Genomic DNA, 25,586 nt, shown 5'->3' with positions numbered 1-25,586 from the left:
CTCGCTGGGTTCTGTCTGTTGGTTCTACTCCTGATTCTGCCTGATTGCTCTGAGAAAGTGATGAGTTCATGAGTTCAGAAGCATTGCGTTATGTGATGTAAATCCTATTGACAGAACATTGTGTTGTTTATTTTATCATGGTGCTGCTTTCTTGGCCAGGTCATTCTCGTAAAAGAGATTTTAATCTCAATGAATTTCTACCTGGTTAAATAAAGGATTGATTGATTGATTGAGTTACTGTTATCCTTTCACACAGCTCCTAAACCAGGCATGGTGCTGGTCCTAGACCCCCTGGTCCAGGAGATGGCCTTGAGACCGACCCATCTGGAGTCTGCGGCCCCAGAACCAGAGCTGGTCCTGACCGACCTGCAGGGCCCCCCCACGGCCCCCCTCCCAGACCCCGGCCCGGCCGAGCCCCCCGTGGCCCGGCCCCGAGCCGACTCCGGGGCCTCGGATCAGAGCCAGGCCTCAGAGCGGAGCTCCGGGGGCCGGCCGCGGACGGACTCGGCCTCCTCCGGCTCCAGCGGGGGCCCCCGGCCCCGCTCCGGCACCGGCAGCTCAGGGGACTGCAGCGGCCTGTCAGGGAAACGCGTGGATTCAGGACCGTCGTCCGAAGGGAGGGAGGCGGAGGCGGAGGCGGAGGCGGAGGCGGAGGCAGAGCGGCCCATGAGCAGCTCTCCTTCCAGCATGGACTCAGAGACCGACGACGGCCGCCCCCAGCCCTGCTCCTCCGACGTCCCCGACCAGGAGCAGCCAGACGGAGCTGTTCTAGCCAAGCCAGACCCCGGCTCCAAACACGGCCTTCTGAACGGCAGTGCGGCTGGACAGACTGAAGTCCCCCAGCAGGAGGTACGGACTACCGGCTTCTGACACCCTCACACATACCATCACCGTCATTCACACCGAAGGCGACCTTTAGGGTGCCTGAAGAATACCCAGAGATACTACCATGAACACCATGCAGACTCTGCACACACAGATCCAGGGGAGGGGATTAGAACCCATGTCATTTACTGTTTCACAAGAGCACTCCTCGCCCTCACCACTAGAGGGAAGTGTTGGGCCACATCAGCTGTGTGTGTGTGTGTGTGTGTGTGTGTGTGTGTGTGTGTGTGTGTGTGTGTGTGTGTGTGTGTGTGTGTGTGTGTGTGTGTGTGTGTGTGTGTGTGTGTGTGTGTGTGTGTGTGTGTGTGTTCTGGCTCTCTTCAAATACATATTTGTCCTTCCTCATGTGAGACTAACGGCTGTGCCTCAGTGATGGGGCATGTGTAAACACCTGCATGTGGCCGCACACCGGCCTGTTTGTCTCCGTTACTCGGCTACGCAAACACAACGAGTGTGTGTGTGTGTGTGTGTGTGTGTGTGTGTGTGTGTGTGTGTGTGTGTGTGTGTGTATGGGGGGGACCGGTTCTGCTTCCCCTCAGAGCTCTGTGAGCCGTTTGAAGAGGGGTGGAGTTGGGGGGGGGGGGGGGGGGGGGGCTGGTGTCAGAGAGCAATGGACTCCTTCGTGGTCTGTCTCCAGGTCCGTCCCCAGCCCCTCTGGTATGTCTCCAGCCCAACAGAACCAGTAGAACCCAGAGCAGCCGTGGAAGCTACGCTGGAGTCAGCGCTGGTCGGACCCCGATGGGTTCAGCTGCTCTGAGCGTCAGGTTCTGAGGTCTGCCTTTAGACATCTCAGTAGTAGATCTCCGTAGTAGAGGCCGTATTGAAAGCAATGACGGTCTTGATTCCACCACTGGCTGACTGCCAGCCGACGTGAGAGAGCAGAAACAAATGTAAACACAGGAACGGTATTCTGTCCCTTACCGTGACCTCGGCCGTGACTCGAATCTCTCGGTTTCCCCGACAAACACAGAGGACCAAAGCGGGCAGTTTCTTCATTGTTCCCTGAAGATAAGCTGATTCTCGTTGTCCTGGAAGTAATCTAAACAATCTCCGGGGCCCATCGCTCGCTCTCCGCCAGAAATAGACCAGAGACACTCCGCTGCTAACCCCAGGGCTACACAAGAACGTACGTGTGTGTGTGTGTGTGTGTGTGTGTGTGTGTGTGTGTGTGTGTGTGTGTGTGTGTGTGTGTGTGTGTGTGTGTGTGTGTGTGTGTGTGTGTGTGTGTGTGTGTGTGTGTGTGTGTGCTACCGTAGTCGTGCCTGTCTAAGGCCATACTCAGGGGCCCCCATGCTCTCACACACACACACTCTCACCCCAGCCCGTGCTGTCATCTCGTTGTGTTAACCTGCATGGTGTCTGTCTCCCTCTCAGGCCGCGGTGAGCAGGGATCCACCGCAGGCTCCTCAGGGCAGAGCCAAGGATCCTGGTGAGTCCAGAAATAGCTGCCCGGACACTGGGCTGACATCAGAGGGGACGGAGGGGAATGGCAGCCCAGTGGACTGTGATAACATTGGACTTGATGAATCAGTCCTCCCCAGTTCCCGTTGTGGATCACAGCTCAACTCTCTCCTAGTCCAAGTCGTTTCGCTCACAGCATCATGTTGTCTACGTATAATCAGATCCTTTCAAAATCCTCCAGCAAAATATGATTGCTATTATTATATTATTATCATGACAAAAATAATGATTTTTGCAAAGTTCTCCGAAGCCGATCTTAGTTGAGTGGTTGTTGCGCTGCTCTCTCTACACGTTTAAACAACACTTCCACCAATAAGCAGGGATAGCTTCCCTTAAAAGGACAGCAGCTGGAATCCCCCAGTCTGATAAATAATGGGTTTCCAGCACATGTACTCTTTATGTCGTTTGTCTCTTTTTACAAGTCATAACATTAACTTTTCCACACAAACACGGACCAGAGGATGAGTCTGATGGAGTGTACAGAACACAAGGAATCAGATTTCAAAAGATCAAGGTGGAACAGAGCAGAAGAAAGTGGTTCAAAGTTGTTCATTCGTTAACCAACTTAATGAACATTGATTAAATCATTGAACAACTTAAACTGTTGGAGCGAGGAGCCCAGTTCATTAATAGAAGGTGATTAGGAGACACAACTGATAAAGAGATGATCCAAGCCCAAGTCTTTTGGAGATCTGCTAATTCAGCCTCAATACAAAGATGGTCTCTTTGTTTCATGTGTTCATAACAACATGTGTTCATGTTATCTGTTGCCTCCTCTTCAGGAGCAGATTGTTGCTTCATGCGTTCGTATTGTCTGTTGTCCTCAGGAGCCGATCAGGCAAAACCGTTCCCCCCGGTCTCGTTCATCCGGACCAGCTCTGTCCGCGACCGGATGCGTAAGTTCTCTGAGCCCAGCGCCAGTGACCCCCCCCTGAAGAAGACCTCTCTGGAGAACGGCGGCCCCCTCCGCCAGAGGAACCCCCCCAGGCCCGCCTCGCTGTACGGAGCATCCCTAGTCGCCCCGGGAGACCGCTCAGCCTCCGCCTCCGATAGCGCCCGCCCCGCCGGGAGCGCGGCCAGGAAACTCCAGTCCTCCACCGGCCAATGGCAGGGCTCGGTGGGCGGGGCCAGGAGCTCCGCCCCCGGGGACTCTCAGGAGGAGAGCGGCCCGCCGGCGGGACTCCAGAACCTCCCGGGAGACGCAGAGGCCGACATGAAGACCTTCCTGACCATCGAGATCAAGGACGGACGCTCCACCAGCGCCTCCTCCTCCTCCTCCTCCACGCCGGCGTCCAGATGCTCCACACTGCCCGTCACCCACATGGCGCCACGCATCACCACCGCGGCGGGCCAGAGAGCAGGTACAGCCCCCTGGGTCCGTTAGTTCTGTCTGTATGTACCGGGCTGGGCGGGTGGGGTTAACGGTTAGTTACCTTGGGTTAGGGCGGTCTACCCGTTAACTAGCAGCAGTAAAAGTTGGTTTGTAGCTTATTGAAGGCATCCGGATCTTCAAGGGACGTTCCCAGTGGATCCCATCTGTAGGTTCAAATCCCGGCTTTCTAAGCCTGTGGAGCGGTCCAGCCCGTGCGGTTGGCCGCTGCGGTCGTCACTCCAGCGCCTCTCGCTGAAACCCCTCCACGCGCTGGAATCCCGGTTGCCGTGGGGGACGAAGGAAACTATGAAGTCCTTCACAAGAAGAGCGATGACGAGGGGATCTGACCCAGGTCAGGCCTAGGTGACACCCAGCTCTGGCCGGGGTCATCGAGACGCTGTGTGTAGGAACAGAGGCTAGTGTAGATGTGATGAGGAGCCAGCGAGCAGCAAGCGTTCGGCTGAGGGGGGAGGAGTGGGGGGGCAAAGGGGAGGAGGCGGCAGGCTAGCTGTGGTGGAGAATGCATGACTGTTTGTAGGGAGAAGAGAACAGAAGTGGAACAATTGGTTGTTGTCTCGTTGTTTAGTTGGCGTCCTTCTGTCGCTGGTGGACTACTTGAATTTACAATAGACTCGACTTGTGTTGGGGAGTAAATAGCTTTTTTGTTTTCTCACACCCACAGACACACTCCTTATAGGTCTATCATGCATGTCAAATTCACCGCTGATAATAAACAGGCAGTGGAGTTAGTATGAAAGAATGTACACAAAACCAAATAGTGTTGTTTAGGAAACAATGTTGTTTATCATGACAAACATGAGACCGCCGCAGCAGCTGCAGGAAAGACCCGCAGAAACGTCCAGTCTTGGGCTCCACCAATCAGGATCTCTGTTTACTCAGCCCTCAGACCTGAGACACCCCCACCGCTCCCTCCCCCATGGAGGCAGAGGTCTGTTTAAGGCCTCCTCCTGCTGCCGCTGTATGGACGTCGTTCCATTCCGTGAGGGAGTCACTCGTCTTGTCTTGTGGATGATAAGGAGTATCAGCTGTACGCGTCCCGTTAGCAGGACCCGCCTAATGAACACGTACCTCGTGAAGCAAGTGAGAGGACAGGGACCCGTGTTTACATTCCAGCCCCGCCCGCCCCCATGTCGCACCCGCTCCTTCTGGAGTAGTCTCCTCACGACCGGAGCCTCAGAAACCAACGAGGTGTGTGTGTGTGTGTGTGTGTGTGTGTGTGTGTGTGTGTGTGTGTGTGTGTGTGTGTGTGTGTGTGTGTGTGTGTGTGTGTGTGTGTGTGTGTGTGTGTGTGTGTGTGAGAGAAAGGGCAAGTCAACTAAAAATGTGCGAGCACCAATGCACATCGTACACACACTCTCCCAGTTGAAGTGCTCAGGACGGGGTGTTTGTGTTAAAGGTGGCGTCATCCATATTTCCAAAGCCATGTTGTTTACGGCACGCTGCGCTTACATAAGTGACATATTGCCCCCCCCCGCTCCAACACCGCTAGGTGCTCCTCTCCTGTGTTTGAGTTTTCACCACTTTCTGCTATTCGTCACTGGTTTTCCCCTCTTAACATTGTACAGGCAGAGTACATGTATTAACCCGTGACGGCTCTCCTCCTGTGTTTAAACTAGTAGTCAACATAGAAACGTACAGCGTGAATGTACATTAGAGATGTACTCATTTCAGTTGGGCGGCCATAAAGGCAGCACCAAACAGTTTGTCAATGTTTAATAAGTGCAGTTGTCCTCTTTTAGACATAAATCAGCATGATGTATTGTATATTTTCTTTACACTAAAGTACTTTATATAGCGTAGTACATTAACATAGTGGAATACTTTGGCCTACTAGACGGTTGACCTTTTTAAGTTATTGGATTCCTATTGAATATAAACTTTATTATCATACTGCTGCTAACTAAGATGTTTTCTTCCTCTTCCAACATCAGAGCTGACGCTGGGCCTGAGAGCCACGCCCTTCAAGATGTCTTCCTCCAGCCTGACCTCCGCTTCCTCCTTCAAGGTACTGTGTGTGTGTGTGTGTGTGTGTGTGTGTGTGTGTGTGTGTGTGTGTGTGTGTGTGTGTGTGTGTGTGTGTGTGTGTGTGTGTGTGTGTGTGTGTGTGTGTGTGTGTGTGTGTGTGTGTGTGTGTGTGTGTGTCCAGCAATGGTTGGGCTGTACAATGACTGGCATTGCAATTAATGTATTAAAAATATAAATAAATGAAATAATAAATTAATCTGATTTCAGACTACCGGTAAATATGACATGTCACATGGTTGCCAGGTTGGCAAATTGAATCGATAATTAATTGTAATCAATAATTCATCTGATAAGCAATCGCAGCATCGGATAAATCAATATCTGTTTACTGAGGCTCTGCTGTGACCTTTCGGTGGTCCAGCTAAGTGGGCCAAGGTTCTGTCTGCAGCCTGTTGGCATCTGCAGGTTCTGGTCGGGGTGTTGGTTACTGATTGGGTGCTGTGTCAGGGACTGTAGCCTGTGAAACCACAGTGGGACTCGCTGTGCACCGGAGCGAGTTTCCAGGCCTGAAATCCCCTCCCACACGTTATGTCATACACACAGTCTGTGTGATTAATGGAGTCCTGGGCAACAGACAGCAATGCCTCCTTTGGCAGGCGGTGCGTGGCGGATCGGCCTGCCTCTAAGTTATTACACAAGTGTAAAACAAACAGAGAATCTATGCAGAGTGGACGTTCATCCTTATTTGTCGTTGTGAAGTGTATTTATCGCTTTTCTTTGGCGCGTGCCTTGCCCGCGGGAGGTTGCGTAAACATGAGCGATATCTGCACGGATAGTCATTACCTTTAACCTCTTCTAGGTGTCTAGAATCCAACTTATCGATTCAGGACGGTCCCACCCTGATGCAGTGGCCTTCAACGCTCGGTTTCCCTCCGCTGGTCGGAACTTGTGCGTTTTGTCATGGTCCCAAAGATCGTTGCCAATAAAGATCTGTGATTTCAAGCGCCCAGCAGAGTTAATTAGGAAAGGATTAAAGAGGAGCTGGTCTGAAGACGGGGGGGAGTAGGAGACAGAGAACAGTGTTTATTAAACAGAGTGGGCAGTCGGTCACATCTGTCCATGTAGGGTAAGAGAGAGAGGGGAGAGGGGGAGACAGAGGGAGGTGCAGTGGGCATTCTCCACTCTCTCTTGTGAGGACCCCTCCCCTTGCGAGCCCCTATCTCTGAGGAGCTTCCAGAGACACACCTGTCCGGTCTGTCAGCGAGCGTCTGAACTCCTCCCTGGTTCTTGGATGTGTGGAGCTCTGTCTCATACCGGTCTGTCTTGATGTAGCGTACCAGAGAGGGTGAAGCTCCTAGATACATGTAGCATAGCTCATTTCCTACACAACATCCCTCATTGTAACACTCATACACAACGACGCTACGCTACTTAATGCCAGAAGGTTGCCGTGGGTCATAACCACGGACAACACGCCCCCCTCCTTCTTAGAACTCTGAGCCCTTTTCTTTTAAATCTCATCGTTTTAATTCAAGTTGAAACGGGTTCACCTACACTTTAAAACCTCTCCCCTTGGACACTCCAGTGAACAGTGGCAGTGGGGGGAGCCATATCTCTGTCTCTGTCTCTGTGTCTCTCTCTGTCTCTGCCTCGCTCTCCCTCTCTGGGTCTTTGTCTCTCTCTGGGTCTGTCTCTCTCTCTCTCACTCTCTCTCTCTCTGTCTGTCTTTCTCTGGGTATGTGTGTGTGTGTGTGTGTCTCTCTCTCTCTCTCTCTCAGCTGTCTGAAGGAGTGTAGCAGCCATCATCTCCCTCAGCCTCTCTGGGCTGGAGGGGGGCTCCCCCTATCCCCTGAAGTCCTTCTCCTCCAAAGCCTTATGTTAAGCCCCCCCACACAGCCCTTATCTGGGTGTAAGATCGTGTAATGAGGCCCAGGAGGGGCCTGGGGGGTGAGGTGTGGAGACAGATTTGGTCATGTCCATCGGTCCGTACACGCATATACAAACGGCAACGGGCCGATGGAGACGCAGATAGAAGCTCTGCAGACTGCAGGCCGGCACTCGGCAGCAGGAGAGAGGAGGAGGAGGAGGAGGAGGTGGAGAGACTGCCATGTCTACATGTCTACATGACTGCCTCGAGGCGCAAGAGGTGAACTGCACACAGGTAACAACGCCACCTGGAATGCGTCGTCTGACCGGCTTGACGTCGCTGGGGGCTTTGAATGTGATTCAGCATTAGGTTTGGCACCAACTTGTGTTTGGTTGATTGATTTATCGCACTCTTGCTGTTGTGATCCCTCTCTGCTGGTGAAGTGGGCCGATCCACGTTTCTGTAGGACGTGCTGCTTACTTTGTTGTTAGACGTAACAAACCCTTTGGGGTTAACGGCTATTCTTTACGCCTTCCTGTTCCACTCTAAATATGGGCCTGTTCCCTGTACAGTATTGTCTGAGTGAACCTGCTTGAACCTGCAGCTGCGCCGTACAGAACAGACTTCAAAGAGAGCGTCAGCGTTTTAAACAGAAATGGTTAGGTAAGAAAAAGAAGAATATGAGTCAATAAACATTTTAACAAGATGCGTTGATTCTGCCGTTGGTTTTATAAGAAGGTAAGGGTCTGCTAGACCTCAGATCTGGTTGGGTGGTCCCCAATTTATGTTTAGCGGTCTCTTAAGCGCTCATCAGCGTCTTCTTAATAGCCACGTCCACGTGCTCTGATATTGGTGGGCAGAGGAACACCCAGCGAGGCGAACAAAACGCCTGGAATGGATTACATTAATGGTAAAACAGCATGCAGTCTGACGATGGGCATGTGAGGCGTGTGAGGGTGTAGGGATGCTACGTCAGCCCCACCCAGATGTTCTGCTCATGTCAGAGGGCCGTTCAGGTGGACGGTGTGAACCCACCCACCCTCCAATATGAATATTAAAAAAGCCCGTGCTCTACGCCGACATAGAGGACAGGAGCAGTGGGTCGCTCTCGCTCTCTCTCTCTCTCTCTCGCTCTCGCTCTCGTTACACAACACACGCCACGGCGGTGTTGGCACGGAGCTGAAAGGGCCACTGGATTCTTAGTTTGAGTGATTCTATGCTGTGTAGATCTAACAGTTCAGAGGGTTTTTCTTTTTTCTGTTTCTTTGGCATTACTGGAATCCAGAAGTTATCCTGTACAATATTAAAGCCATTTATTATTAATACTTTGTGTCCTGGTGGGTGAAGCCATGCAGGACTCTCACTCTGCCACCGTCTCTGACACCTCGTCATGTTCACAGGGGCCTGTCCTTTTAGAATGCACTTGTAAATCACTGCACTATGTTTGATGGGCGCTAACAACATCATACTAACATCAGAACCTCCTTGTTAATACCACCAATGTGGTGATGAGGAGCTACTCATGAGGGCATTAAGAGAACAGAGTGGGCTTTGTTTATAATATCTGGTTTTCACCCTTTTATTTCTCAGAGGCGTCCATGTCCCGTAGCACTTAGCTTTGATGTGTCTGAGACTAGAGTCATGCCCTGCCTGGGCCCTGACCTGCTCTGCTATTGGTCCGTTCCCTGCTCGGATCCCATGGATTCAGGGGAACTTCTATAAATCCCGGAAGGACCCTGTGGACCTACTGTATATTAAAAAAATATTTATCTGTTTGACTGAATTCATGCAAGGATATCCATGAATTGTTGATGTACATTATTTTGATGCATAAATCTGAAATCATCAGGTCATGGGAAAGTAAGAGGCCTTCATACGGTCTGTGAAATATGTCCCGATTACGGCCGGCTGCGTTCCCCTCAGCGAGCTCGTTCCAGAATGACCCGTGTCTGCTGATGAAGACATGGAGACGTCCGTTCTGCTGCTCTTCTGAGATTCATCGTAGCTTTTCGACACCTTCTCCCTCCTCAGATGGTCTTCATAGTTTCACTCTGATGTTTAGAAGGACCCATTTAGAGAGCTTTCCATGGAGGTGAACTCTGTGGCTCAGCTCCATTAACGGCTGGTCGGTCACACGTTGTCTAAATAGCTTCCACCTCGGAGTGGTTCAGGGCGGAACGTCTGCTGCTGCTCCACATTGTCAACCGACGTTACATTTCCAGTTGAATCCAGTGAAGGCCCACCTCTCCACTGGAGGTATGAAGGACAAGAGCTCTGAGTAAAAATGAAATTAAATGTTTGAGGGAGGGGGACATTCCTAACCGTTGCCTGTAGATTGTTGCCCCCCCCCCCCCTGGTTCAGTGTAATAGTGGCTGGGCAAGTGACAAAAAGATATATCTATAGCACCTGAGGAGAAACGCAAGCGGGGGGGTTGGCTTGGAGCCCTGCTGCCATGGAGATGGAATTCTGTGCATGTTCATTGGCTGGCTGCGGGGGGGGGAAGGCTGATAAAGAGAGGAGATTAGTTGAAGGGTACAATGCAGTGGTCAGGAAAGCTGCTATAAACAGGGCAGACAGAAAGAAGTCTCAGTGAGGCACAGGACTTCATTATTGTTTGCTCTTTAACCAAGAGTCCAAACATCACTTTGGAGCATTGGAACATTTCACCAGACTCCCAACACTTTCTGAATCTCTTTCAACTCCTGAAACTTGGCTCTAAGAAGTGGCCGGTGTTTGTGCGAGCGGTGTTGCTGTGAGGGTTTGCGAGGCCATGCCTGGGGTAGACCTGGACCTTCCTCCCTCAGACCCCCTGGGGAGTCAGGACGGCCTGGGTGCAGAGTCCGGGCCGGAGGAGGGGATCGGAGACCTCCTGGCCCAGGAGCAGATGGAAGAGCAATTAAGGGAAGTGCAGAAAGGGAATTTCGAGGACACTTTGCGCGCCGCAGTTGCAGAGTTCCACGTTGACCTGCAGGCCTTTGGGAGCCGGCTGGATGCCCGTCTGGAGGGAGCCCTGGCCCAGGTGACCCCCCTCGCCCGGGCCGTGAAGATCCTACAGGAGGAGAACTTGAGGCTGAGGCTCCAGCAGGAGAGGCTGGTCAGACAGGTGGAGAACCTGTGTAAGATGGCAGGCATAGCTGATCCTTTAATGCATGTGAGACCAAGCCAGGAAGACTTGTGTTCTCACGTTCAGTGTGAGACCACTGCCCCGTTTAATCCTGAGGATTCTACTTCCATTGTGCCGGAGGAGACTCCTTCCAATGATTCAGTTCCGGTGTCCCCCGAAGACACTCCACCTAGTGGAACTACGGATACACCATCCAGCCCTCACCTGGACTCTCCATACAATAAGACACCGGACGGCCCCCCCGCCAGTGGAACCATGGAGACCACCTCCAGCCCCCACCTGGACTGTCCATCCAGCCAGACCCCTGACAGCCCCCACCTGGACTCCCCATCCAGCCAGACCCAGGAGCCCACACCCACCGCTCAGAGTTTAGAGACGGACCCTAACCCTGAGGAGACCGATGCTCATCAGTACCCTGACGAGGAGGATCTCCAGCGTCAGATAGAGGCTCCAACACCTCCGGATCCCCCCGGTCTCACATCGCCTCGCTGCTCTTCTGAACCTTCGCTGAGGGCGAGCAGTCCAAGCAGCCCCGGCGGCATGGTACAGCTCTTTCTCTCTCAGTACTAATGTGGAAGAAGCCGGTCCATGCATGGTCATAGGGGTGTGAAAGTGATGTATCTGACTTTCAACGCTAGTACGTATTTTTGCAGAACAAGCAAGTATTCAAAAAAAAAGGCTGTATGTCACACATGATTTGGTCTGCCTGCTAGACCAGTTGCTGACTGATCTATTCTGTGGACCGCAGTGACAACTTAAGCAGCAGTACTTAAATGGCCTGTATTTATCCTTAATTGCTCTCGGGTCATTCAGAGGGCTAAGTGTAGATCAGCTGGGGGATTTCCTTTTGTTGAATAATTCAAACCACCATCTCAGTATACGAGGTTATACCTGACCAACCCCTTCTAGGTGGCTGGTTTGTGTTCACGTTGTCTTTGGACATGATGCTGAATGCAGTGGTATGTTGAGCAGATGTTGTGTATTTGCGGCGTTGTCTTCGGTCATGTATCAGTCAAGGCGGTGATCATCGGTGATGGGCTTCTATCGTCTCACTCTCACCCCACACACACTCTCTCTCTCTCTCACCCCCACACACACACTCTCTCACCCCACACACTCTGTCTCTCTCACCCCACACACTCTGTCTCTCACCCCCCCACACACACTCTCTCACCCCACACACTCTCTCTCTCTCTCACCCCACACACTCTCTCTCACCCCCACACACTCTCTCTCACCCCACACACACTCTCTCTCTCATCCCACACACTCTCTCTCTCACCCCACACACACACTCTCACCCCACACACGCTCTCTCTCAACCCCCACACACACTCTCTCTCTCACCCCACACACACTCTCTCTCTCACCCCCCACACACTCTCTCTCTCACCCCCCACACACACTCTCACCCCACACACGCTCTCTCTCAACCCCCACACACACACACTCTCTCTCACCCCACACACACCCTCTCTCTCATTCCACACACACTCTCTCTCATTGATGTGATGAGAGGCCTTGTTTTAGTCAGCTAAAAAGCACTGCTCTGAGTTCCAGTGGTTCTCAGCCCAGCCCGGTCCCAGGGGTCAGAACAGAGGTCCTTTAGAACCACATACCTCAATGGAACCGCCCGGTTCACTGTTCTCGGGGAACTCCACGAGAGCGGGCGAGCGAGAAGGCCAACATAGCGAGGGAAGGGGAGCGAGACAGCTGACTGAGCTATTTTCAGACATGGGTGTCCATTACAACAAAGGCCATGAAACCCAATGGGTTTTCAACAGTATGTGAAAGTTTAAGTGTTAGCTGTAAACCTTGTTCAGGCTGTGGAAGCAGTGCTTTTCTCAAATAAGACGTTGGACGTTTGCTGTGCATTGCACACAAAACTGTTTTTAAGGGTTGGATACCTAACAGGAAATTCCCTTTGTCTGTGCACGTATTGTCCGGTGGACAGTACCACAGAAACAAGCCTTTCCCTCTACATAAGTTAGTACAGCTGAGATAGTCCCTCTGTCTGCTACATGAAGTCACTCTGAGTGATGAACTCCGGGGACACCGGTGCCTGTTCTCTGCTCCTGTCGGCATCGGGAAGAATTATTTATCATTGACATCATAGGGAATTTAGCAGTCCAATGTATGCATCACAGCAGCTCGCTGTCAGGGTGTCTCATGTCAAAGGAGTTCAATTCACGGTGCACCGGTTTCGAAATTTGGACAGAAACTCATACTTTTGGGTCATTTTAGGAAATATGTATTGTCTCCCTAACCCATTGACTGAAATGGGTTGACAATGACAATGCAGATACAACACTTCAAAAATCAAAATCAAATGATTGTTTATGAGTCTTGCTGTCGGTCCCTGAGGGAAATGAGTGACAAGGTCATTACCGCTGACTCATAGTCAACCCCACGACGTGTCCGTAGAGCTACGCTAACGCTACACTGGCTCGTGTTGCATCTTAAATGTCACGGAGACCCAGTGGCTCTGTAAACACAGCTGTAGATCGCTATCCACCAGGCAACCCTGCTTCCCTTCCTCCTGTCCTTGACTTTCCCGTCGCAAAGCCCTTCCTGAGTTCATGTTGTAAATACTCCTCGTGAGGAAGAGAAGTGAATGGGCTTTCTGAAGACACACTGACTGTGTGTGAACTCAAAGTTTGGAGACACACACACACACACACGTACGCACACACACACACACACACACACACACACACACAGAGAGCATGTGTTGGCAGTGGTTCAGAACGTAGAGCAGTTTGCCGTTGAGTGTCACGGTGCACTTAACAGGAGCAGAACTGCTTCCATGGCGCTCGCTCGCTTCCTTTCATGGCCAGAAGGCTGCAGTGTGACCGTCGGTGTGTTTTGTGTGCAGATGGAGACGGAGCCGGGCGTGGCCTCGGAGCCGCTGTTCTCCGCGGGGCCGTCCGTCCGTGGGTCCTTCCGGGCCCCCGCCGTCCCCAACGGCTCCGGCAGCACCGCCGCTCAGACCAAACCCGCGGAACAGTCCGGAAAACTGACAGAGAGCCAGCTGGCCGCCATCGAGGATGAAGAGCTACTCGACAGAATGGTACGTTCCACTCGACCCTGATTTAAGGAAACAAACAAAGCCGTCGTTAGGGACGCCGGGCTATCAGTCGCTACGCTGCATGGCGCCGGGCGGCTTTATCTCTCAGGCCTCTGCTTAGAAAGGTTCTGCTTTGTGCGTTTGTTCGTAAAACAGCTCGATGAGTCCAAAGACTTTGAGGAGAGGAGGCTGATCCGGGCCGCCATGAGAGACCTCCGCAAGAGGAAGAGAGGTGAGGAATGCTCATCCCTACACTCTCCATCCCTCTCTCTAGGAATACTCTCTCGCTCTCGCTCTCTCTCTCGGAATACTCATTCAGGTTAACCATATCTCTCGATATTGAGACTCATCACAAAACACGGATAGCGGGAACGTTTGCACCAATAACTATTTTACTGTCATCATATGATAAATTACCTTTATATATTCAGACAAAACACTTAATTCAATACCAATACATATTTTTCTTTTGCGACTTAGTTAAGCATAGTTTGAGCTTGGCTCACCAACTAAAACTACAAACCCACAAACAACCCATCAATTCAACCTTGGTATTGTTGCGAATCCTCAAGTAAACTTCTGTTTTCGTACAGACCTCCCCTTTATAATATTTCTGGTGAATAAGTCTCTCATCATTTGGTGTCTGCGTGGTCGATGCGCTGTCTCACGCTCTGCTCTGGTTGCCCCCCCCTCCCCCCCCCAGAGGTGATGCTGGGCTGCTCCCAGGAGGAGATAGGTAGGGCAGGTGGGTGGTGTGGATTAACCAGTGTGCCTCTAACCTTGCCTGAGATGTGGATCTTTGTCGTGTGTCGTCCTTCATCGTCGTAACTGGGGCGACTTCGCTAAATGGCGGTGAAGTGCACTGTTTGGATGATGAATCACTTGACACTTTGTTTTTGCATACAAAAAAATATATATTTATGTTGCTGATAACACGCATGAATAAAGAACTGTGTGTCCGTGTGGGATGACCTTGCATTCAACTCCTAGTGTTGGTTTTACCGTGTGTGTCGTCATGCTCACCTTATCGTTTCCCCCCAGTGTGTCGGTCTGTGTGCGTCCACTACACACACACACACACAGACACACTCACAATCTCATTGCCATATATACATACTCATTGTTAATTTTGTGTAAACTAGCTTTTTCTCCTGTGAATATTACAGGAGCACTAATGGTATGACCCTGTCACCGGTACTATAGGCCTAGTAGTACCTCTAATGGTATGATCCGTGTCCCCACTGCTCTGTGTGTTTGGTCTTTCCCTGACACACTAATTCAATGTGTTTGATGGCTCTGCGTCAAGAATCCTGAAATTCTCCCGTGCCGCTCTTCCTCGTCATGGGAGGAGGTGGCGGCGGCTCCTCCCATGCTCCTCCTCTTCCTCCCATGTGACCCTGTGTCTCCTCCCCCCCCCCTGTGTCTCCCCCCCCCCCCCCCCTCCCCAGACCAGCGGGAGAAGGAGCGTGACGTGCGCCTGCAGGAGCTGCGGCAGCAGAGGGAGGAGCGCGGGCAGAAGGGGCGTGGCGCCGCGGGGGGCGAGACGGTGCTGAGGAAGGTGGAGACGTCAGCGGACGGCTCCACCCACAGCCAGCTCACCAAGACGGACCGCTTCGCCCAGTCGGGTAGGTCCTCGTGCAGACGCCCGCATGACGCCCTGCCCCCCCCCATCACAGTAACGCCTCACTCTTCTGGCCAGTAACGCCTCACTCTTCCGGTCTGTAACGCCTCACTCTTCTGGCCCCTAACGCCCCACTCGTCTGGTTGTGTCCGTAGACGACGGCAGCAGATCCACTCGCAGCAGCGTGATGGAGGCCAGCTATGTGCAGAAGACAGACCGTGAGTTCGGCCCCATAGGTTCTGGCAGCGGTTTCCTATCCATTCATTAGGTTTCTTTGTGTTCATTTTTATAATTCTGTATAAATATGTATTTAGATGAGTGGTGAGCCCGCAGGCGCCCTGTGATGTTGTCGTTCTTCCTTTGCGGCGCAGGAGGAACAGTGCAGTCCAAGTCCTACAGCTTCTCCTCCTCCACCTCCTCCATGTCCTCCTCCGGCTCGGCCCGGAAGGTTGGCAGGTAGGTTCCAGAATCATCTCCAGAGCAGCAGACAATCTCTACAGTAGAATAGCTGTTTTTAGACCACTGGGGAGCAAGTGGGGTCCGGAGATCAAAACCATCCCGCAGCATGCATGCTCTGTTAGATGGCCTCATTCGCTCATCAGAGCGCCTCTCTGACCCTCCCACAGCGTGTTCGACCGCGAGGACGACACGCCCCTCCGCGGGGCCGGGGGCAGCAGGGGGGGGCTGGCGGCCGTGGAGCGGCGGCAGGCGGAGCAGAGGAAGGAGCTGATGAGGGCCCAGAGCATGCCCAAGGCCTCCGCCATGACGGCCCGGAAGGCCATGATCGAGAGGCTGGAGAAGGAGGGCGGCGGGTGAGGACTCTACCTGGTTTATCCAGAGGACACCACACGTCCTTGTCAGCTGGAGGGCCTCCAGCATCAGCCTTTACTGATGAGGGGCTGTAGGGAAGACACTGAACCAATCAGGGAAGAGAGGCCCTGATGGGTCAGAAATGAGAAGGGAGCAGACAACATCTAAGTGGCCTTGTACTCACTAATAGCTGACAGACGGCTGTTTTCTTGAATCTTTAACTGTTTATCAACATTTTTTATTAGAACCGATGCCAGTACTTGCTGATATTCACAGTATCAGCATTTTCTCAGTCAAAAGTTAACTGAAAACCACTTTCTCTGAAAGAATGGCCTTCAAACAAGGATGTTCCAAATTAAAAAATGACTTTCAAACGTCTTCTGTCCCTAGTCCTGGAAACCAGGCGGTTGCTAAGGTAAACAAGGTCCAGAGGTCCACCAGCTTCGGCGTTCCCAACGCCAACTCCATCAAACAGATGCTGCTGGACTGGTGCCGGGCCAAGACTCGCTGCTACGAGGTAACCCCCGCACTCGGCTGTAGTTTACTCATGTGTGGAACCTGTCTTTGTACTGCTTGCGGCAATATGAATCGCCCCTGTGGGGATGGTAACGATTCTTCTACTCTTCTCTACACAAAGAAAACATTTGACGATGAATAACGCAGTCTGCAGGTTCACGTCATCCCCTTATAAGACCAGAGGCTCTCCCTGCATTAGGAGCGTCATAAGAAGCCCTCGTACTGTGCTGCGAGTCGCGCTGTTCCTGTTTTTTTTTCTGAACACTTTGCTGCTGTACACCTCGTTCGTCCTCCCAGTGATCTCACGGTGTCCTGTGTGGTGTGTGTGTGTGATGTACGTGTGACGTGTGCTCCCAGAACGTGGAGATCCAGAACTTCTCGTCCAGCTGGAGCAACGGCATGGCCTTCTGCGCCCTGGTCCACCACTTCTTCCCCGACGCCTTCGACTACGAGGCCCTGAGCCCCTCTAACCGCCGGCACAACTTTGAGGTGGCCTTCAGCAACGCAGAGTGAGTCCGGCCTTCTGGCTGCCGTGGGTCTGGTTGTGTCGCCGCTGATCGGTGACTGACCCCCCCCCCCCCCCCTCCACCACGGGGGGGGTCTCCTGTCAGCGTTGAGGGAGGGGTCCACTGGGGGGGGCTTCTCTTGAGACGCCCTGGGGGGTCAGAAAGAGTGAACAAGGCAGTCCACTCACGCCGGGCGCTGCACTCAAGGCGGGTCCTTCTGAGAGGAGGTCACGGTGTCGGGAACGCAGGGGACCTCTGTGGAAGCACCAGGGGTCACAAACGGGCCCCTCCCAGCCCTGGATCTAACCCCCCCGTCCCCCCCGTCCTGTGGCCCAGGGTTAACCTCTCATGTCTCTGTCAGGTGTCTGAAGACGCCCACACCTACCTCCTAAACCCCGCCCTCCACCCTGAGTGACACTGACAAACCCCTTCCTCCTCCTCCTCCTCCTCCTCATCCTCGTCGTCGCCATCACAGCCTCTAACCCCGGGAGCCCGACCGCTCCCTCTGAACCACCACCAGGTCAACAGAACGAGCCTCCTCCTCCTCCCCCCCACCCCAACCTTTGTCTTCCTCTATTCCTACTCTTCCTCCCCTCCTAGACTCTCCCTCTCCCATCCTCCCCATCCGGGGTGTGGTCCCTCTCGCTTTAGCCCCGCCCTCCACCACCCCCAACCTAGCACCTCCACCCCCACCCCCGCCGCAGGTCTGCGCTCTGTGTTCTCACGTTGCCACGGCGCCAGGGCTCCACCCCACGCGCCGGCACCTGATTGGCCCACTGATTGTGGGTATCTTCTGCACTTGTGTCACTTGGGTTTTGGATGGACGCCCACCACTCCCCTCACACACCACCCCCCTCACCCCCCCCCCCCCACCTCACCCCCCACCAGTAGGTGTGTGTGTGTGTGTGTGTGTGTGTGTGTGTGTGTGTGTGTGTGCCTGTGTGTATGTGTTGTGTCACCACATGTACTGTGTGTATTTACTGTCTCCTTGCAGGACTCAACTGTTGTTGAGTTCACCCAGCGTTGTTAAGATGGATGCTGAGCCGCGTTCACTCCAGACCTTTAGATGCTTCAGAGAGTATGAAGTGCAGGCAGAGGGCCTGACGCCCATCCTGGTAGACTGATAGAGAACGCTGAAGCAGAGTTCTTCTCAAAGTTGCGGTTGTCACGACGACAGCTCGTAGTGTTTTATCTTCACACATCAAAAGTATCTGGGTGAATGTCGCCAGTGTATATTTTTACACGCCTAAAGTCTCACGGTAAAGAAAACAACAAAGCAGACAAATATTCCAAATAGTCCTCGACTATTGGCGTGTTGTTGTGCGTTTGTGTTGTTGTGCGTTTTGTGTGCATTTTAGAGTTGTTTGTTTGTGAATGCCACCAATGCATCGTTGTGTTCACCAGGCATGTGATATATATATATATTGATATATGCATTAAGTCATATATCAACACCACACTGAATGTAATGTTTGTTTTTGTGTCTCTCTCTCCATGTCTCTTCACCCTGACTCCTCCTACTGGGCTGTCCACACCTCCATCTGTCCTCCTCTTCCTTCATCTCATCACATTGTTCTGGTTCATTATCTGTGCCCTACCCTCAACTCTCCTTGTTCTACTCTGTCCATTGTTCTCTGCATTTCTTTATTCCCATCCTTTTTCCTCTCCATTTTGTCCTTGTTTCTGTCCTGTCAAATCTCTCTTCTCCCCTTTTAAACTTTCTTTCTCTCTCGACTTCAATGTCCTCTGTTTCCTTTTTCCAACGTCTCTCTCTCTCTCTCTCTCTCTCTCTCTCTCTCTCTCTCTCTCTCTCTCTCTCTCTCTCTCTCTCTCTCCCCTCCTTTCCTTCTTCTCCCCCCCCCCCCCCCCTTGCTGCGCCCTCCTCTGCCCTGATTGGTCGGTGGGTCCCCCCCCCCCCCCCCCCTCCCCCGGATACAGGAAGCTAGTGGACTGTCCCCAGCTGCTGGACGTGGACGACATGGTGAAGATGCGGGAGCCGGACTGGAAGTGTGTGTACACGTACCTGCAGGAGTTCTACAGGGGGCTGGTGCAGAAGGGCTTGGTGAAGACCAAGAGCTCCGCCTCCTCCTAGGGGACGGAGGCGTGCGCTACCCCATGGTGAGAGAGGAGCACTCAGAAGACCTTTAACGTCCATCATTACTATCATAGCACTGGAACCCATGTCTCATCTCTAGCACCCAACCGCCTGACTTCTAGTGTTGAGGACAACAAAAAGGTGTGTGGTGCAGTAGTGGCTGGGAGTGAATCATTTATTTCACAACTTTCACAACTTTATTTATTGAAGCGCTGCGGCCTCTGGGATAAAGAGGTCCTTGAGCATACCTGTTAAGGTGTTTGTGTGTGCGTGTGCGTGCGTGCCTGCGTGTGTGCGCGTTTTTTATTTTCGATACAAAGATGGAACAGGTTCTTTCGTCAGGACAATAGCGTGTCGTGTGTCTTGAGCTCGGTAGGGCGTACAAAGGGTGACCTCTCAAACAGCGGTCAATGACTGGATCCATGTTTTCTGCCGAGCGCTGACTGGACGCCGGTTAGCTGGTTTGTGTAGAAGCGTCCCAGTGTGGCAGTGGGCCACTCCTCCAGGCTTCTGGTCGGTGGCTCCGCTCTTTAAAAGGAACTGCGAGCGCAGCGCTGCAGAGCGGACTGGAAACAGAGCATGTTGTCCTCTGAGTGTCCTTGTGTATTTCAGGGCAGGTTTACACGTGTTTATGTACCTGCACGTTTGAATGCCTTCTAGGGCCTTTTATGGCTCCGTGGCCCTAGTTAAAACACGGCCTCTTCCCTAACTTCAAAAAAGGCAAAAGAGGTTTTTTATGATGTTGACGTTTCTTTTGTCTGAGACAGGCCTGCTAATGGTCCATGGAGCTCATCTTTGTGATTTAAATAACTGTCTCTCATGGCCCCTTATTAAAAAGCCACACTCGTCGGCTATGTTCTGGCTCTGCTGAGCACAGACAGAACAAAAAAAAAACGTGTAAAATACTGTTACTGTACTGGGGTCTCATAAGCTGTTGGGATTTCAGAATAGCAAGTCAAGGTAATGGGAATGCTGCCTCCTTGTGGCTATTTCTAACATGACAACAATTTCAGATGACCATACCGGTATTTCGATTTACTGTATACCTGTATATTATACTTGACAGAAAGACGTTTCGCCATGGGATATTTTTATTAATTTGGTTTTAGACATCACATAATAATAATAAATCAATAAGGTGAAAAAGAATACATAACGAAAAATTATTAAAACTCTGAATCTGACGTTTTTCTATTCCGGGAAAATATATAATGTTCCGCTGGGAGACTTTTCCCTCATCTCATCACGGCACTCCGTCCTGGTCTCCCTGACGGTCTGTCAGTCCGTCCTGGTCTCCCTGACAGTCTGTCAGTCCTCCTGGTCTCCCTGACAGTCTGTCAGTCCGTCCCGGTCTCCCTGACAGTCTGTCTGTCCTCCTGGTCTCCCTGACAGTCTGTCTGTCCTCCTGGTCTCCCTGACAGTCTGTCAGTCCGTCCCGGTCTCCCTGACGGTCTGCCGTCTGTCTGTCCTCCTGGTCTCCCTGACAGTCTGTCTGTCCTCCTGGTCTCCCTGACGGTCTGCCGTCTGTCTGTCCTCCTGGTCTCCCTGACGGTCTGCCGTCGGTCTGTCCTCCTGGTCTCCCTGACGGTCTGTCTCCCCTCCCCCAGGACCTACGCCGACTGCATGCCCCTGCTGGAGGTGGAGGACATGATGATGATGGGGAACAAGCCCGACTCCAAGTGTGTCTTCACCTACGTCCAGTCTCTGGTCAACCACCTGCGCCGGCACGAGCTCCGGACCCTGGGCCGCGCCTCCGACCTCTGAACCCTCAACCCCCCAGATTCCCCCCCCCCCCCCCCCCCCCCCCAGGGGTCGAGGGTAGTCCAAGAAATGATCGATCATATGAACCGGTGCCCCCAAATGTCCACAGACCCTCGCGTCTTCGTCTTCCTCGTCTTCCTCGTCTTCCTCGTCCCTCGAGGCTCCAGGGGAAGACGAGTCTCAGATGTTCCGTCTGCTCTGGCCCCGTGGAGGCGTGTCACCTCAGGAGACAGCTGGGAGACGAGGTGAGACCCCCGCTGCCCCGGAGCAGAGGACGGGTCTGTGTCCGCGTGTGTGTCCGCCTGTGTGTGCGTGCGTGTCTGTACTTCAGCGGAGGTGTGTTAGTAAATTGCCTCCAGACGTACATGGCGGATACAAAGCCCGTCACGCCATATAAAGGAGTGCCGTTTATATTTTCTGAATTGGCTTTTAAACCTTTTAAAATGTTGATTTTATTTTAACTCAGTTGAGCTCCTGTTAATATTCTACATTTTGCAAGCAGTTTTACTGCTGCATACTGTGAGAAATTAGGAAATATCCAAGAAATATATATTGCAGTATTCCCCTTTACATGAGGGAATGGGTTTGGCGGTGATGCTATTGTAACTATTGTACATTATAACACAGTTGTTGATGCTGTCACTGAAAATATTGTATGCATATATGTTGCTTTGGGTTTTCTATGTTCACTCTGGTACTTAAAAAAATATGTTTTGAACCAAAATCTGCATGCTCATTTTTAACTTGAATTCCTGTTGTTATTTTTTAACGTCTGGTGTTTGGTGTTGAACTAGCAACCTGCCTTCTCCTGCTGTAGTGTGACCAGTTACGGTGGATTCTCCTACTGTAACATGGCTTGTTCAAATCCCACAACGTTTTTTAAGTTTTTTATATCATGCAGGTACGTTGTTTTGAGTCTAGAGATGAATTTACTTCAACGGCACGACGACGCCCCCTGCTGACAACATACGGCCACTGCAGCTGCATACAAACAAACATTTATATTCTATTTTATTAATGCGTACATGATGACGATGTGCTAGACAAATCAAAAAAAGGTATCTAAATGGGTATTTTATTATTTGTCTGAATTAAAGCTAGCTCTCAGTTGAATATGTAAACATGAGAAGCACACTGCCATTACCTTTTTTAAGCTAACAAATTATGAAATAAAACAAAATATTTCATTCTACTTTTATAATTGAGGTTGTCAAAAAAAATCCTTGTTGTCTTTTGAGCTCAATTTGATGTAAAGAATGTCTTTGTTCAATTCCAGAAGCGTTAGATATAATTTATTAGCAATATTTTATCACTGCAAACTTGAGACTAAAAACGTGGACACAAAGAGCGTTCAAAGGACATTCTGTACATCAGAGACAGCCAGATATCCGTATTTAATATATCAGTGCACCACATGTTCAATGTGAAGAACGATTAAAACCAACTTCTGAAAGAAATTAAGAAATGTTTGTGTATTGTGTGATCATCGCTCTCTAAAAGCTCTGAAGGAAACAGGAAAGCAGTTCAACTTGGTTTGGTTCCCATTGGGTATTTGACTGGAAAAAGCACATGCGAATAGTGTGTGTTTGTATATGTAGGCACGCGTGTGTATCCATCTATAGTTTGCCAAAGAACACGAAAATTACAGTTTTTGTTTTGTTTTTATTGTACAACAATCAATCATTGTTCTCCACTCGTCTTGTATATGTGTAGTCCCGCCCCCTGTAGAATCATGCATCATCAGTCCCAGGCCAATCAGACGACTTACAGCCTGGGACTTCATTCAGTTTCACAGCGGACAGGAAGTCAACAGACACTCAAGAGAGTCAGCAGGTCAGATTATTGACAGTTCTACGCTTTAGCATCTTCACTAGCAACAAAACGCTAAAGCCAAACCTCCGGACGACAGAACAGCGCGTGGAGTTCTGCTGTCCTGTGGTTTGGGTCTAGTAGTTTTGAGTCAAGTGGTTTTGAGTCCAGTGGTTTTTGAGTCTAGTGGTTATGGTGGGGCTCGTTGCTTATTGCGTTACTGGCCTTGTGTAAAAAAAGATTTACATTTATTGATACTTAATTGATCCAGACTTGGCTGGCGCTGCGTGTTTCCACAGCGATGACTAAAGAGGGGCCGTCGTTGTGAAGAGATCCACGTGACTCTGAGTTACAGCTCTGACCGCTGGGCCTGGGACGGAGACCCGGGGACGGCCTCCCCGCCGGGCTGGGGGGTCCCGGGGGCGTCTTCCCCGCTGGGCTGGGGGGTCCCGGGGGGGTCCTTGAAGGGGCTGTCCTTGGCGGGGAGGAGGCGGAACTCCTCCGGGACCTCCTCCTCGGCATGGCTCTTTACGTAGAAGCCGAGCCGGACCAGCAGATCGTTGATCTCCGCGCGGCTCATGTCCGACAGGGCGATGCGCTGGGGGGAGGGCAGCGGGAGGGTAGGGGGAGAGTCAGGAAGAAGAACCGGACTCATGTGGTTTCACCAGATTCCCGCTCCTTTTTAAAGGTTCCCTGCTGAGGCTGCATATTGATCATGGCTCCACCTCTAACAGCTTGATTAAAACCTTTGATTACGCCGATATTGACCTATATCTGTCTTTTAGACCACCACCAAAAGTACAACAAATATAAATGTTCCCAGGCTGCTGGCAGACATTAATAAATGTTATGTAGTTGTGGCTGTCTGTGCGTGTGTCTGTGTCTGTGTGCACGTGTGTGTGTGTGTGTGTGTGTGTGTGTGTGTGTGTGTGTGTGTGTGTGTGTGTGTGTGTGTGTGTGTGTGTGTGTGTGTGTGTGTGTGTGTGTGTGTGTGTGTGTGTGTGTGTCTGTGTGCGTGTGTGTGTGTGTGTGTGTGTGTCTTACGTCCAGCTCTTCGTAGTAGTGGTTGAGGAGGACGAGCTCAGGGTCAGCTCCAGGAATGTGCTTCATCACCAGGTTATGGCTGAGGGGTGGCAGTCAGGAGGCAACACAAGGAGACATCTCACCGATCACTGCCGTCTTCACACATTGCTATGAACAGTAAATATCACACTGCAGTGTAACTCAGACTGTTGTGCAACCCCATGGCTGTGGGTCAGTGCTGTGTGCTTCTTCCTTGATATGGACTGAAACCTCTGACATTGCAAACTCACAAAGCATTTAAAATATTGATACGTGGCCATGGGTCATGGGCCATGGATACATCCCATAATCAGCTCTGTGCCAAACACTACTTCAGGCATCATGTGAACACATGACACGATGGGGAGGAAGGACGTAGGGACATGGAAAGGATACTAAAGAGGAATATCCTGGGTCACAAAGGCTTTGACCTGGGGAGAGGAGAGAGGATCACGTTAGACTGACTGTGTGTTGCTTTAGCATGTGGCTGCGTTAGTTGAAGACCACGTCCGAACCCACCTCTCTCAGCCGGTTCAGCTGTCATCCTCCGCAGGACTGAAACGACACAGGAAAAGTGATCAGAAACAGGAAATGCTGATAAGAGAGAGTAGGTTGATTACTAGATTTAGTTTACACTAAGCTGTAGCGCAGTGTCACCTGCTGGCTCCTATTCTACCAGTGATTAGGCTCCAGGGCACTTTGGTTCATTCAATACGTTTTTCTAGGTCAGTCTAATTGTTTTGTTGCCCTGTTCCCTCGGGCCCACCGTATTATTCTCTCCGGAATTCAACACCAGGTGTGAGCTGCTGCACAACAACTGCTTCCGAGCTGGTGTAATGGCTCTTTACACAGAGGAGGGTAGCATTTCACATATAGATGTAACCTAGATGTATATTTGAGACTAGGAAATAGACATTCTTCAATATATCTTGACTGATTTTTTTGGTTATTAATGTATTTTAAGCCACAAGTACGTACATCCTATTATACATATAGATGGTTTTAAACTTAAAAGTGAGGCTGGCTGCTCCTCTCTGGACGCTGCCCACATACCTCACGCATGCGCGCGTAGTAGGAAACATGGGTATATTCAAATATTCATTCAAATACCAAAACATAAAATGCGTGCATTTTTATTATTGAATATTACAACTCATGTCATCGTGTCCCTGAACGGTAATTCAGCGTAATAACGTAATAACGTTGACGGTAGCCTACCTCCACCTTCGCCTTCGCCAGACCATCCAGTTTCTTCACGTCGATCTCGTAGGTTGACGCGCAATGGAGGAAACTGGAGAAGACGAGCAGCCAGATCATCTCCCTTCTTTACGGACTGCGACCTGAGAGAATCTGAGATTCCAGGTCCTTTCCTGGTCAGTGAGGTACAGATGAAGAGAGGAAGGATGATATGTGTGACTATACGTCCGGACCGCTTGCCACGTCAAACGATTCTCCTCCTCCCGTTCTGAGACAGGGGCGGGCGTAAGACAAGATAGGGGCGGGCGTAAGACCTCCCGTTCAGTGAGACAGGGGCGTGCGTAAGACCTCCCGTTCAGTGAGACGGGCGTGCGTAAGACACGATAGGGGCGAGCGGGCGTAAGACCTCCCGTTCAGTGAGACAGGCGTGCGTAAGACCTCCCGTT

At 51.4% G+C, this 25,586-nt stretch overlaps 2 protein-coding genes across 2 annotated transcripts in view; one reads left to right on the top strand and one right to left on the bottom strand.

The window, feature by feature from the left end:
* smtnb (smoothelin b) overlaps nt 1-21,112 on the top strand; it is a 48,099-nt gene extending 26,987 nt beyond the window's left edge. Inside the window, exons 7-20 of the mRNA XM_084468543.1 lie at nt 257-849; nt 2,260-2,314; nt 3,174-3,707; nt 5,671-5,744; nt 13,572-13,766; nt 13,920-13,995; nt 14,467-14,499; nt 15,212-15,388; nt 15,540-15,602; nt 15,756-15,840; nt 16,011-16,196; nt 16,585-16,711; nt 17,068-17,219; nt 20,919-21,112. Coding sequence (XP_084324669.1) covers nt 257-849; nt 2,260-2,314; nt 3,174-3,707; nt 5,671-5,744; nt 13,572-13,766; nt 13,920-13,995; nt 14,467-14,499; nt 15,212-15,388; nt 15,540-15,602; nt 15,756-15,840; nt 16,011-16,196; nt 16,585-16,711; nt 17,068-17,219; nt 20,919-21,075 — 2,507 coding nt within the window. The 3' untranslated portion in view covers nt 21,076-21,112. The remainder of the gene's footprint in view (nt 1-256; nt 850-2,259; nt 2,315-3,173; nt 3,708-5,670; nt 5,745-13,571; nt 13,767-13,919; nt 13,996-14,466; nt 14,500-15,211; nt 15,389-15,539; nt 15,603-15,755; nt 15,841-16,010; nt 16,197-16,584; nt 16,712-17,067; nt 17,220-20,918) is intronic.
* A 1,662-nt stretch (nt 21,113-22,774) lies between these two features.
* On the bottom strand, nt 22,775-25,364 carry selenom (selenoprotein M). Its single transcript, XM_084468284.1, has 5 exons — nt 25,162-25,364; nt 24,463-24,498; nt 24,340-24,374; nt 23,926-24,004; nt 22,775-23,479 (listed from the first exon to the last, which is right to left on the bottom strand). Exons 1-5 carry the CDS (start codon nt 25,258-25,260, stop codon nt 23,231-23,233), a joined length of 498 nt encoding a protein of 165 aa, XP_084324410.1. The 5' UTR covers nt 25,261-25,364; the 3' UTR covers nt 22,775-23,230.
* Between the last annotated feature and the right edge of the window lie 222 nt (nt 25,365-25,586).

This window comes from Micromesistius poutassou (assembly GCF_964030765.1).
Source record: "Micromesistius poutassou genome assembly, chromosome: 5".
Classification (NCBI taxonomy): domain Eukaryota; kingdom Metazoa; phylum Chordata; class Actinopteri; order Gadiformes; family Gadidae; genus Micromesistius; species Micromesistius poutassou.
This window is presented reverse-complemented; position numbering and strand designations above follow the sequence as displayed.